This window comes from Ylistrum balloti, unplaced genomic scaffold, assembly GCF_031769215.1.
Source record: "Ylistrum balloti isolate Yb309-2 unplaced genomic scaffold, AGI_CSIRO_Ybal_v1 Utg370864, whole genome shotgun sequence".
In the NCBI taxonomy this organism is placed as follows: Eukaryota; Metazoa; Mollusca; class Bivalvia; order Pectinida; family Pectinidae; genus Ylistrum; species Ylistrum balloti.
The window spans coordinates 115,911-129,043 of NW_026782494.1; the positions used below are offsets into that span (position 1 = coordinate 115,911).

The window sequence follows — 13,133 nt, forward strand, 5'->3', positions numbered from 1 at the left end:
TGAGATGACAGGGTTTGTGTGGTACACTATATAGACTGAGGTGACACATGAGATGACAGGGTTTGTGTGGTACACTATATAGACTGAGGTGACACATGAGATGACAGGGTTTGTGTGGTACACTATATAGACTGAGGTGACACATGAGATGACAGGGTTTGTGTGGTACACTATATAGACTGAGGTGACACAGGAGATGACAGGGTTTGTGTGATACACTATATAGACTGAGGTGACACATGAGATGACAGGATTTGTGTGGTACACTATATAGACTGAGGTGACACATGAGATGACAGGGTTTGTGTGGTACACTATATAGACTGAGGTGACACATGAGATGACAGGGTTTGTGTGGTACACTATATAGACTGAGGTGACACATGAGATACAGGGTTTATGTGGTACACTATATAGACTGAGGTGACACAGGAGATGACAGGGTTTCTGTGGTACACTATATAGACTGAGGTGACACATGAGATGACAGGGTTTGTGTGGTACACTATATAGACTGAGGTGACACATGAGATGACAGGGTTTGTGTGGTACACTATATAGACTGAGGTGACACATGAGATGACAGGTTTTTTCAGTAGACTTTATATCATTTTTGTCACTAGTGTAATGTACCTTAGTGCATTTTTCATTGGCTGCAGGTCAGAAATCAATTTTGCCCTCCACATTGTGACAACAATATCTTAAATTCTATTTCCAATTTATAGTGCTAGTTATTGAGTGAATATACCCATATTACATCATAATTAACACATGTGTTACACAGCTCATTCTGATGTTACAATAGATAATCAAATAACATAACACATTTACAGATGGCATTGTGACATAATAATGGAGACCATAGATATAGGGCAGACAAGACTTCAACATTGATGTATAAATGTTTGTTTTCTATCACTTGAGAAAAAACCTAATTAGGATCTAAATTTACTTCCATTTCATGTGATTTATTGAACTTGTCACAAAGTCATAAATTCTTTTGACTCGATTGGAAAGTTATTTATTTTGCTCACTCAGACTTGCAAAAATCAAAAATTTCAAAACCTTGTTTAGTAAAAATCAAGACTTATTTAAAATGCTATACTGGTATGTTTTGTTTTGATTCAGTAAGGAGTTCAGAAAAAGTTATAAAAATCAACACTCACTTCACTTTTCATCATGAGGTCATGTTTTCCTTTCGTGCCAGAAGCATATGTATCAATGTCCATTTCTGCCTCACTTTCATCACTGGATTCATCGTCAAGGTCACTACAAATTAATCAAAAAGCAATATCATATAACATGGGCAGATTGATTTGATAATATCAACCGAGATAAGAGATGTCTTATCAGCTGTTTTGTAGTTCAATTAGAAAACAACACACTGAATAATACCTTATAACAATTTGATGTCTTCATTGAATTTCATGACTGCAATATGATGTTTGCAAGGGCAGGCCAGTGGATGACTGTTTTTATGATATTATCACAGACAGTGGTGATGACTGGAGAATTTAATCAGGCATACAATCAGAAATCTAATGATAATCTGTTGTATCAACCAGACAACTTGCTGCAAGCAGCAGCCTTATTGTCAAGTTTTTTTAACTAATCTTAAACTGGCTTAGTGTGGAGGGAGGTAATTGGAATGTGCATCCTTGAAATGACTTAGTATACAGGGAAGTAATGGTAATGTGTAGGTCAGGGGAATGTGTAGGCAAGAAATGGCTCAGTAAAGAGGGAGGGTAGTGGAACTGTGTGGGTCTGACCTAGCTCAGTCAGGAGTGACGTAATGGGAAGGTGTGGGCCTGACCTAGCTCAGTGAGGAGACAGGTGATGGGAAGGTGTGGGCCTGACCTTGCTCAGTGAGGAGACAGGTGATGGAACTGTGTGGGCCTGACCTTGCTCAGTGAGGAGACAGGTGATGGAAAGGTGTGGGCCTGACCTTGCTCAGTGAGGAGACAAGTGATGGGAAGGTGTGGGCCTGACCCAGCTCAGTGAGGAGACAGGTGATGGAACTGTGTGGGCCTGACCTTGCTCAGTGAGGAGACAAGTGATGGAAATGTGTGGGTCTGACCTAGCTCAGTGAGGAGACAAGTGATGGGAAGGTGTAGGTCTGACCTAGCTCAGTGAGGAGACAAGTGATGGGAAGGTGTGGGCCTGACCTAGCTCAGTGAGGAGACAAGTGATGGGAAGGTGTGGGCCTGACCTAGCTCAGTGAGAAGACAGGTGATGGAACTGTTTGGGCCTGACCTTGCTCAATGAGGAGACAAGTGATTGGAAGGTGTGGGCCTGACCTAGCTGAGTGAGGAGACAAGTAATGGGAAGGTGTGGGCCTGACCTTGCTCAGTGAGGAGACAAGTGATGGGAAGGTGTGGGCCTGACCTAGCTCAGTGAGGAGACAGGTGATGGGAAGGTGTGGGCCTGACCTAGCTCAGTGAGGAGACAACTGATGGGAAGGTGTGGGCCTGACCTAGCTCAGTGAGGAGACAACTGATGGGAAGGTGTGGGCCTGACCTAGCTTAGTGAGGAGACAGGTGATGGGAAAGTGTGGGCCTGACCTTGCTCAATGATGAGTGACGTGATGGAAAGGTATGGGCCTGACCTAGCTCAAGGATGAGTGACGTAATGGAAAGTTGTGCGGCTGATCTTGCTCTGGTAGACTTTTAACCTTAACCTTAGTAATCACAAACATATCTCAGAGTTCACAAGGCTATATCCTTATAATTACCAACTTATCACATTATTTACATGTAACCCTTAGAGGTGATTAAAGAAACATCTCCCTTTTATCTAAATGACATATTAAACATATGCTGATAATAGATACAGAAATAGATTCCTCAAATTTTATCAGATGAGCTGTATAGAAGACAGAGACTTAATTGAATACAGAAAGTACCAGGTAATTATGTTATTTCTAAAAACCAACACACACATCCACATATCAGTCTCGTTGGTGTAACTTTAAGGCTTGATTTATGAGCTTCATCACAGCTTGTTTTGATACCAGTTCATTACTACCAATGAGTATAATGATGAGGGTTATTATAACCTGATAACTACAATGGGGGGTCTTCGCGTCTTCTTATCGCTATGACCTTGGATGCTTTTTCCAGCGTGAAGCAGCTGTGTAATGGTTTTTGTAGAAAGCTTAAATATTTCTTAAATAACAAATTCTGATATTTTCCTTTACCTATACTGCATGTGTCTCACTGAGGATAACAGCAATTGACAAGGCATCTCACTATTTCTTAATTGACCTCAAATTCAAATCTAAGTGTTCCATTGGATAATTGACGTCACATGGTTAATACATTTCTAAAGTCAGCAGGGTGACATTTCAGAGGGCAGCATGAACATCAAAGTAATTCTGGTATGCATTGCTTCACGAAAGTAAACAACTGAAGAAGATATTTTTCATTACAATGAAACCAACAGGTGTCTGTTATTTGCTGGGTCGGCACCTGAAATTGTATTTTGCTTTGTCTTCTGTAAACATGATTACCGTATTTCCAGGTTGTAAAACACACTGGTATGTAAGCTGCTGAGCCAATTTTTAACAATTTGATACACATATTAGCCGGAATATAAGCTGCACACTTTCGTTGATATAACAGACTATATCAGCTTTTGTAAACTATCGTAATGGTTGCTGAAGCAACCACAAAACTTCAAAAGCCATTATAGTGATTATGAATGTCAAAAAGTATGATTAATTAAATCCATGAGAATGTTATTTTTATTTCAAACTTTAAATCATTCTGTATACAGTTGCAAATGATGGTTCTGTTTCAGGCACAAACATGGGATGGACTATTTTTTATTCTTTCTGGAAGTGTGACATGTTACAGCAATCAAAATGATCAGGATGTGAGGTCACACAGGTCAATAGTGCATGTGGTACACCTCAACAAAATGCCGTTCCAAAATACATAATGGTCCGGAACCGATCTCCAGACAATATGCTTTATTTCATTCTGCTGAATTTTCTTTCGTTCACATTTAAGCTGTACTGGTATATAAGCCGCACGCCCAACCACAGCAGTAAGGAGCTGCAGCTTATAATCTGAACAATACAGTAACCCTTTATATATTCCTTGAGACTAACAGCAAGTAACCAACTAATTAATCACCTATAGTGCAAATGTCAAAAGTCATAATGCAACAAAAATGAAGAAGATGAAAAGGACTGTGCTTTGCTGTTCTCAATCTTTATACAGTCCTCTGATAACACTCTGAACTTTTACACTCAACCTTCAAGAATCTTGACTGATTTGTTCCTTGTAGGGGAAAAAAAAACAACTTTATAATAAAAATAGAAAAATCTTCTGAAAGATCAAATGAGCCGAATTAAATTTAATCTGATTTCATAAGCTTCTTTTCATGAACTATCTTAAGTCATGAGAAAAGGATACCTCGAAGCTTATTTTCATCAAGTTCTTTAGATTAAGTTGTTTTTGAAAGTATACATAAAATCCTTGTGCAAACATCATATATACATACAAATATGCCAACAGCAAGTGCTTTATGTTGTAAATATCCATAAAACAAGTAATCCCATGCATCCCTGGTAGGATTATGTACCATCAGAATTATGGAATATCTACTCCAGTATACTCACTTATCCTGCTCGTTTTTCACTCTTGCCATCTCTGCTTCTTTTTCTTGTTTCTTTTTCAAGTAGTCGTCTAATTCACCTCCTTCTAGCTTAATTCTCCTCCGTATCTGTAACAGATAATTATATTATGCTGTGTATTATCTCAAACAACACTCATTTCTTTATGTAATAGTCGACATCCTCAACACAGAAGTTGTAATTGGTACCAAAGTGAATTTTTAGATTCCTCTTTACCACAAATTTTCCAATTCAAACATTTTTTTTACAAGAATAATTCAATGTGCAAATGTATATTTTTCTCTCTCTTGTTAATGAGATATGTACTGTACTCTGTAAAACTTAAACATTTTTCCTTTTTTCCTCTGTTTTTTGAAGTTTAAAAATTGAAAATTCCTCAAATAATAATCTTAACCTGTGAAATCCACGATGACCACCTGTCAGCCAAAAGGGCACAACTAGGTAGTAAGGGGAACCTTAATATGAAATTTGAAAATGATCCATCCATTATTTTCTCAAGAAACGATGAAAACAAATTTTTTTATGTTAAAATCCATGATAGCCACCTTTCAGTCATTTTGGTTTTTTAACCTCAAAGTTAAATGGGTACAACTAGGAACCAAGGGTACCCTACATATGAAATCCTGAAAAGATCCACCCAGTACTTCTCAAGAAACAGTGATAAGAAACTTTCATTGTCCAAATCTAAGATGAGTGCCTGGTCTCCTGATCAGTCTCAAATCAAATGGCCACAACTAGGGACCAAGGGAAACCTTCATATGATTTGATAAAGATCCATCTAGTACTTCTCTCGCAAAAAGTGATAACAAAAAATGTTCAAGAATGGAAAATGGACATACAGCCGTTTTGAGATGCCCAGCATCATCAGAAGGTGATTATGAGTTAACATTCTAAAGCTACAGGTCTGATGGTTTGTGTTGATGTTATCAATGTAATATATTTTTTTGTTGGCCATGTGTCCCCTGGATGTGTACGTTCCACACAATACCCTGGTCTGTGGGGACACATCATCCTGTAGCTGGGACATAATGGGACAGGTTATGAGGTTACCTAGGGCTACATAATCCCAAAATATCGTCATCAAGGGTCCCCTAATCCCTTATCTGTCACTGATTGATTGAAAGATTCAGTGGAGAGGAAAGAGTATTTCTACAATCAGGTCCTATGATATTGTCTTGAGGGACTACTGTACTGCTGAGAAAACCTCAATACTCTAAACACTACTGGTGTGATAAGGTCACTTTTTTCCCTGTCAGATGTGAAGACAGGAGTATTTTACCAAGCCTTAGGAACAACTCTCAAACAAGTTATCTATGCTTTTCACCCCAAGACTGAGAGGGAGAATTCATTAGTCAGGACAATGGCCTATTAACCACTCACTGACACTAATTATAACCCTTTTATGTCTAGTATGTCACATCATCAATGCATAACACAACAAAAACAAACTGAATTAGGTCAGCTGGGTAACAGAAAACTAATCATGCATCCCCTGTTGTTGGTGATCTAGGGAGATCTTAACCCTCTGGAAATGATCATTTCAACCCTCTCGAAAAGGTTATTTCAACCCTCTGGAAAAGATTATTTCAGCTCTTTGTAAATGAGGATTTCAATGCCCTAAAATAAATTGCAAGAAATTCTGTTGCAGCATAATTCACTTCTGACATGCTACACTTGGCCTTGTGTCGCCAAGTGTGTCAGTAAAATCCATTTGAGAGAAGATGGGCACCTCTAGAAAACAGCAAAAATGTGTATCTAAACAAACATGTGAAGGATGCCAGATGGCTGCACACTCCCACGTCTACCGTTTGAAAAATCTGAGATGACAAAAACAAACACAAGACACAGGATGATGAATCAATGGAAATGCAATTAAAATATCCTGATTTAGGGCAATCTAGAGTCTATATAGACAGTAATATGGATACATTATCACCTAACAATGTTTTATGATATCCAGTGGAAACTCCAGCTTACTAAATCACTTATCAGTTATATATCTCAGCAGTCTACAAAAAGTTGCTATCTCCCTTAACAGCTATAAAGAGTCTACGTCAGGGTAAGGTAACCTCAGACGCATAATGATCAGGAGTGTGGGTTGACGTAAAACATAAGATAGTTTGTGGGATGGTGAAGGTAGAACTATCTGACATAAGACACATAAGTCTATGGGAGGTGAGGGTAGAATTGTCTGACATAAGACACATAAGTCTGTGGGAGGTGAAGGTAGAACTGTCTGACATAAGAAACATAAGTCCCTGGGAGGTGAAGGTAGAACTGTCTGACATAAGACACATAAGTCTGTGGGAGGTGAAGGTAGAACTGTTTGACAGAAGACACATAAGTCAGTGGGAGGTGAGGGTAGAACTGTCTGACAGAAGACACATAAGTCCGTGGGAGGTGAGGGTAGAACTGTCTGACATAAGACACATAAGTCCGTGGGAGGTGAGGGTAGAACTGTCTGACATAAGACACATAAGTCCGTGGGAGGTGAGGGTAGAACTGTCTGACATAAGACACATAAGTCCGTGGGAGGTGAGGGTAGAACTGTCTGACAGAAGACACATAAGTCCGTGGGAGGTGAGGGTAGAACTGTCTGACAGAAGACACATAAGTCCGTGGGAGGTGAGGGTAGAACTGTCTGACATAAGACATATAAGTCCGTGGGAGGTGAGGGTAGAACTGTCTGACATAAGACACATAAGTCCGTGGGAGGTGAGGGTAGAACTGTCTGACAGAAGACACATAAGTCCGTGGGAGGTGAAGGTAGAACTGTCTGACATAAGACACATAAGTCCGTGGGAGGTGAGGGTAGAACTGTCTGACATAAGACACATAAGTCCGTGGGAGGTGAGGGTAGAACTGTCTGACATAAGACACATAAGTCCGTGGGAGGTGAGGGTAGAACTGTCTGACAGAAGACACATAAGTCCGTGGGAGGTGAGGGTAGAACTGTCTGACATAAGACACATAAGTCCGTGGGAGGTGAAGGTAGAACTGTCTGACAGAAGACACATAAGTCCGTGGGAGGTGAAGGTAGAACTGTCTGACAGAAGACACATAAGTCCGTGGGAGGTGAGGGTAGAAGATTGGGGTGATTTTTGTTTCATGCATTATGCTTTATTGATCATACGTTCAACATCTTTGCAGGTGCTTATGTCGTAGTTGGAATGTTTATATACATGAAACATACTCTTGTTGCGTGCAATCATTTGTGGGTAACAACACACAAGAAACCAAAATCTTTAAAAAAAAAAACCCATTAAAGTTTTCGTTCATTCCATCACTAAAAAAAATTATGTGATGAATTATTGGTAAATTTCATGTAGAATTCTTTGCCTGTAGGAAACAAAGAATTTTTGACGAAACGAACCATAATTCCAGCTCACAAGATTATCTGATTCCGTACGATGTGAAAAGCTATTGACAGTATATTAAATGCATCAAGATTGTTACAACTCTCCCATTAATTTTTGTCACATTTCAAAATTGAATATTCATACGTTGTTGAATTTAAACCATTTGAAATATACATCCTTCGGTGTTTATGATTTTATTGAGCATATTGTGAAATAGACTTCTACACAAGAAGTGAAACTGCCGGCAATTGCAAAAAATTTAAATCGTCTTAACTCTGCCAATTGCTCCGTCAATCTGCAAAAACCTGCTCATAGATTCTGTTTCCGTTGAATGCTGAATCCATTCAGCTGTAGTTCCAACCAAATAATATCAAACTATACATGTATACAAATTGTCATGTAGATTCCAAGAAAAACGTTTTGTGGAGATACTTTCGAAGTAGAGCAGCATCATCAGTTTTGTAACTTTACACTAAATTCTATAATCTTCCTGCTGTTGTATACATCTTTTGAACAATCTCAAAATGTATTTCATGCAGATTTTAAATATTTGTTATATACAGTTTTAGATATCCAAGAGTACTCAGACCAAAACATTTTATAAAAATATGAGGATGGGCCAAAAATGGCCCTTATGCTACCAAGTCCTTTCTGACAAAAAGACACATATAGTTTAATGGGGTTGAAAGTATAATTATCAGAAAATTGATACAGAGTATCATAGGTTGTTAGATTACCTCTATAAGATACATTCCTTTTGCTAATAGCAATTTCATCTTCATGAAATCTATTTTTCTTGATTTCACTGAATCCTTGACACAGTTTACTTCTTAGTTTTGTACCATTTTTGTCTGTATGTGTGATATGATATAAACCCTGTAACATTGGTCAGTATTAGTGACACAGCTTAGGATACAATGGGGACAAATATTGTTTTCACGGTCTAGACAGAAAGTTCTAGCAGGTCTGCCTGAAGTCGGAAGTTACATTAAATCATGGCGGCTGTGGTATTATGCTATGACAATTAACGTGTGATGAGGAAACAGGGTCCAGGAAGTGCCTTGACTGGTTTATTTCACGTTTATTATCATTAATGAAATGTGCCTTAATTGACCATTATCACAAACAGGTATAAATTCATTATTGTTTTCTCACAGATTTGGGAAGGCTGCATAAGGGTACCAGGTAATCCTGACAATATTCCAGGTCATGAAATTTTACTGACTAAATTCCTGTTGGAATGATATTGATAATACTGTGGGAAGGCGAGGAATCACAGTCAGATTGCTGTGGGAAGGCGAGGAATCAGAGTCAGATTGCTGTGGGAAGGCAAGGAATCACATTCAGATTGCTGTGGGAAGGTGAGGAATCACATTCAGATTGCTGTGGGAAGGCGAGAAATCAGAGTCAGATTGCTGTGGGAAGATGAAGAATCACAGTCAGAATGCTGTGGGAAGGTGAGGAATCACATTCAGATTGTGTGGGAAGGTGAGGAATCACATTCAGATTGCTGTTGGAAGGCGAGGAATCACATTCAAATTGGTGTGGGAAATTGTCATTGGTGTGGGAAGATGAGGAATCACAGTCAGATTGCTGTGGGAAGATGAGGAATCACAGTCAGATTGGTGTGAGAAGGCGAGAAATTAGAGTCAGATTGCTGTGGGAAGGTGAGGAATCACATTCAGATTGGTGTGGGAAGATGAGGAATCACATTCAGATTGGTGTGGGAAGATGAGGAATCACAGTCAGAATGCTGTGGGAAGGCGAGGAATCACATTCAGATTGGTGTGGGAAGATGAGGAATCACAGTCAGATTGCTGTGGGAAGGCGAGGAACCACATTCAAATTGGTGTGGGAAGATGAGGAATCACAGTCAGATTGGTGTGAGAAGATGAGGAATCACAGTCAGATTGCTGTGGGAAGGCGAGGAATCACATTCAAATTGGTGTGGGAAGATGAGGAATCACATTCAGATTGCTGTGGGAAGGTGAGGAATCAGAGTCAGATTGCTGTGGGAAGATGAAGAATCACAGTCAGATTGCTGTGGGAAGGTGAGGAATCACATTCAGATTGTGTGGGAAGGTGAGGAATCACATTCAGATTGCTGTTGGAAGGCGAGGAATCACATTCAAATTGGTGTGGGAAGATGAGGAATCACAGTCAGATTGGTGTGGGAAGATGAGGAATCACAGTCAGATTGCTGTGGGAAGATGAGGAATCACATTCAGATTGCTGTTGGAAGGCGAGGAATCACATTCAAATTGGTGTGGGAAGATGAGGAATCACAGTCAGATTGGTGTGGAAAGATGAGGAATCACAGTCAGATTGCTGTGGGAAGATGAGGAATCACAGTCAGATTGGTGTGAGAAGGCGAGAAATTAGAGTCAGATTGCTGTGGGAAGGTGAGGAATCACAGTCAGAATGCTGTGGGAAGATGAGGAATCACATTCAGATTGGTGTGGGAAGATGAGGAATCACATTCAGATTGGTGTGGGAAGATGAGGAATCATAGTCAGATTGCTGTGGGAAGGCGAGGAACCACATTCAAATTGGTGTGGGAAGATGAGGAATCACATTCAGATTGGTGTGGGAAGATGAGGAATCACATTCAGATTGGTGTGGGAAGATGAGGAATCACATTCAAATTGGTGTGGGAAGATGAGGAATCACATTCAGATTGCTGTGGGAAGGCAAGAAATCAGAGTCAGATTGCTGTGGGAAGGTGAGGATTCACATTCAGATTGCTGTGGGAAGGCAAGGAATCAGAGTCAGATTGCTGTGGGAAGATGAAGAATCACAGTCAGATTGCTGTGGGAAGGTGAGGAATCACATTCAGATTGTGTGGGAAGGTGAGGAATCACATTCAGATTGCTGTTGGAAGGCGAGGAATCACATTCAAATTGGTGTGGGAAGATGAGGAATCACAGTCAGATTGGTGTGGGAAGATGAGGAATCACATCAGATTGCAGATGAGGAATCACATTCAGATTGCTGTTGAATCACATTCAAATTGGTGTGGGAAGATGAGGAATCACAGTCAGATTGGTGTGAGAAGATGAGGAATCACAGTCAGATTGCTGTGGGAAGGTGAGGAATCACAGTCAGATTGGTGTGAGAAGATTGCTGTGGGAAGATGAAATCACATTCAGATTGGTGTGGGAAGATGAGGAATCACATTCAGATTGTGTGGGAAGGTGGGAATCACATTCAGATTGGTGTGAGGAATCACATTCAGATTGGTGTGGGAAGATGAGGAATCACAGTCAGATTGCTGTGGGAAGGCGAGGAATCACATTCAGATTGGTGTGGGAAGATGAGGAATCACAGTCAGATTGGTGTGGGAAGATGAGGAATCACATTCAGATTGGTGTGGGAAGATGAGGAATCACATTCAGATTGTGTGGGAAGGTGAAGAATCACATTCAGATTGGTGTGGGAAGATGAGGAATCACAGTCAGATTGCTGTGGGAAGATTGCTGTGGGAAGAGGAATCACAGTCAGATTGCAGATTGTGTGGGAAGGTGAGGAATCAATCAGAGTCAGATTGAGGAATGTGATTGGTGTGAGAAGTGAGGAATCACAGTCAGATTGCTGTGGGAAGGCGGGAATCACATTCAAATTGGTGTGGGAAGATGAGGAATCACACATCACATTCAGATTGCTGTGGGAAGGCAAGGAATCAGAGTCAGATTGTTGTGGGAAGGCAAGGAATCAGAGTCAGATTGCTGTGGGAAGGTGAGGATTCACAGGCAGATAGCTGTAATGGCAATCCACAAAAGTAAGGTTTGAAAAAAAAGAAACAAAAATATAAAGATATGAAAAAAAAATAATCACAAAATTTACTGATAGAGCTGACAACCAAGTTTCAATGATAAAGTTGTCATTTTCTAGAGACACAAAACTTAACAATGACTACTCCATCTGGGGACACTCAATCAGTCTAACAACCCAAGAGACAATCAAAACCTGCCCTCCAAGGGCATTAAGAAGACAACCAAACAAAACCTGCCCTCCAAGGGCAATAAGAAGACAATCAAACAAAGACTGCCCTCTAAGGGCAATCATGAGACAATCAAACAAAACCTGCCCTCCAAGGGCAATAAGAAGACAATCAAACAAAGACTGCCCTCTAAGGGCAATCATGAGACAATCAAACAAAACCTGCCCTCCCACGGCAATAAGAAGACAATCAAACAAAACCTGCCCTCCAAGGGCAATCAGTAGACAAACAAAAAAGGACTGCCCTCCAAGGACTTTCAGGAGACAATCAAACAAAGACTGCCCTCCAAGGGCAATAAGAAGACAAACAAACAAAGACTGCCCTCCAAGGGCAATAAGAAGACAAACAAACACTGCCCTCCAAGGACTATTGGGAGACAAACAAACACTGCCCTCCAAGGACTATTGGGAGACAATCAAACAAAGACTGCCTTCCAAGGACTATCAGGAGACACAATTAATAAAAAAGAAGACTGCCCTTCAAGGGCAAACATGAGACAATCAAACAAAGACTGTCCTCCAAAGGCAATCAGGAGCACAGTTAATAAAAAAATTCTGCTATTCAAGGACTTTCAGGAGACCCAGTTAGTAAAAAAAGCCTGTCCTTCCAAGAATATCTGGAGATACTTAAACAAACAAAAATTGCCTATCTGGATACATTTCCAAAATATCCATTTCTGTTTAAATGTTAAGCTAGCGCAGAAGTTGCGCCTTAAATGATTCTCCACTGGTACTCTAAGCTGTAAAGAATTTGGTAACCATTTCAACAAACAAGGATGACAAATAAAATATCAGGACCTTCAGAGCAGCTACAGAACCACCAAAACATGATGACCTTTTGTTTATAGACATAGCAATTACCTACTTCATGCATTAGTTACAAAGTATTTTCTTCTGGAAAACTGCTGTTTTGTAAAGGTCAGCTGTCTATCATACATCAGAAGGCTTTTTAAAGGCAAAAATAAGTGTCTAGAGTTAATTTGATAAGGTCAAAGATATAACAATCTTCACAAGGATTTTCATTAAATTGTCTCTAGATTACATTTTAATATTGATGAGAGCGACTCTAAAGTCCAAGTCTTCATACAAAGGCTTACAAAACACATGATCCCTCCACTAAAACCAGCAGGAACATT

At 39.9% G+C, this 13,133-nt stretch overlaps 1 protein-coding gene across 1 annotated transcript in view; it reads right to left on the reverse strand.

Annotated features, from left to right (window-relative positions):
• Nucleotides 1-13,133, reverse strand: part of LOC132559140 (cleavage and polyadenylation specificity factor subunit 2-like) — a gene marked incomplete at its 5' end in the record, with an annotated part of 142,963 nt that overhangs the window by 36,893 nt on the left and 92,937 nt on the right. Inside the window, 2 exons of the mRNA XM_060223749.1 lie at nt 1,167-1,269; nt 4,625-4,728. Coding sequence (XP_060079732.1) covers nt 1,167-1,269; nt 4,625-4,728 — 207 coding nt within the window. The remainder of the gene's footprint in view (nt 1-1,166; nt 1,270-4,624; nt 4,729-13,133) is intronic.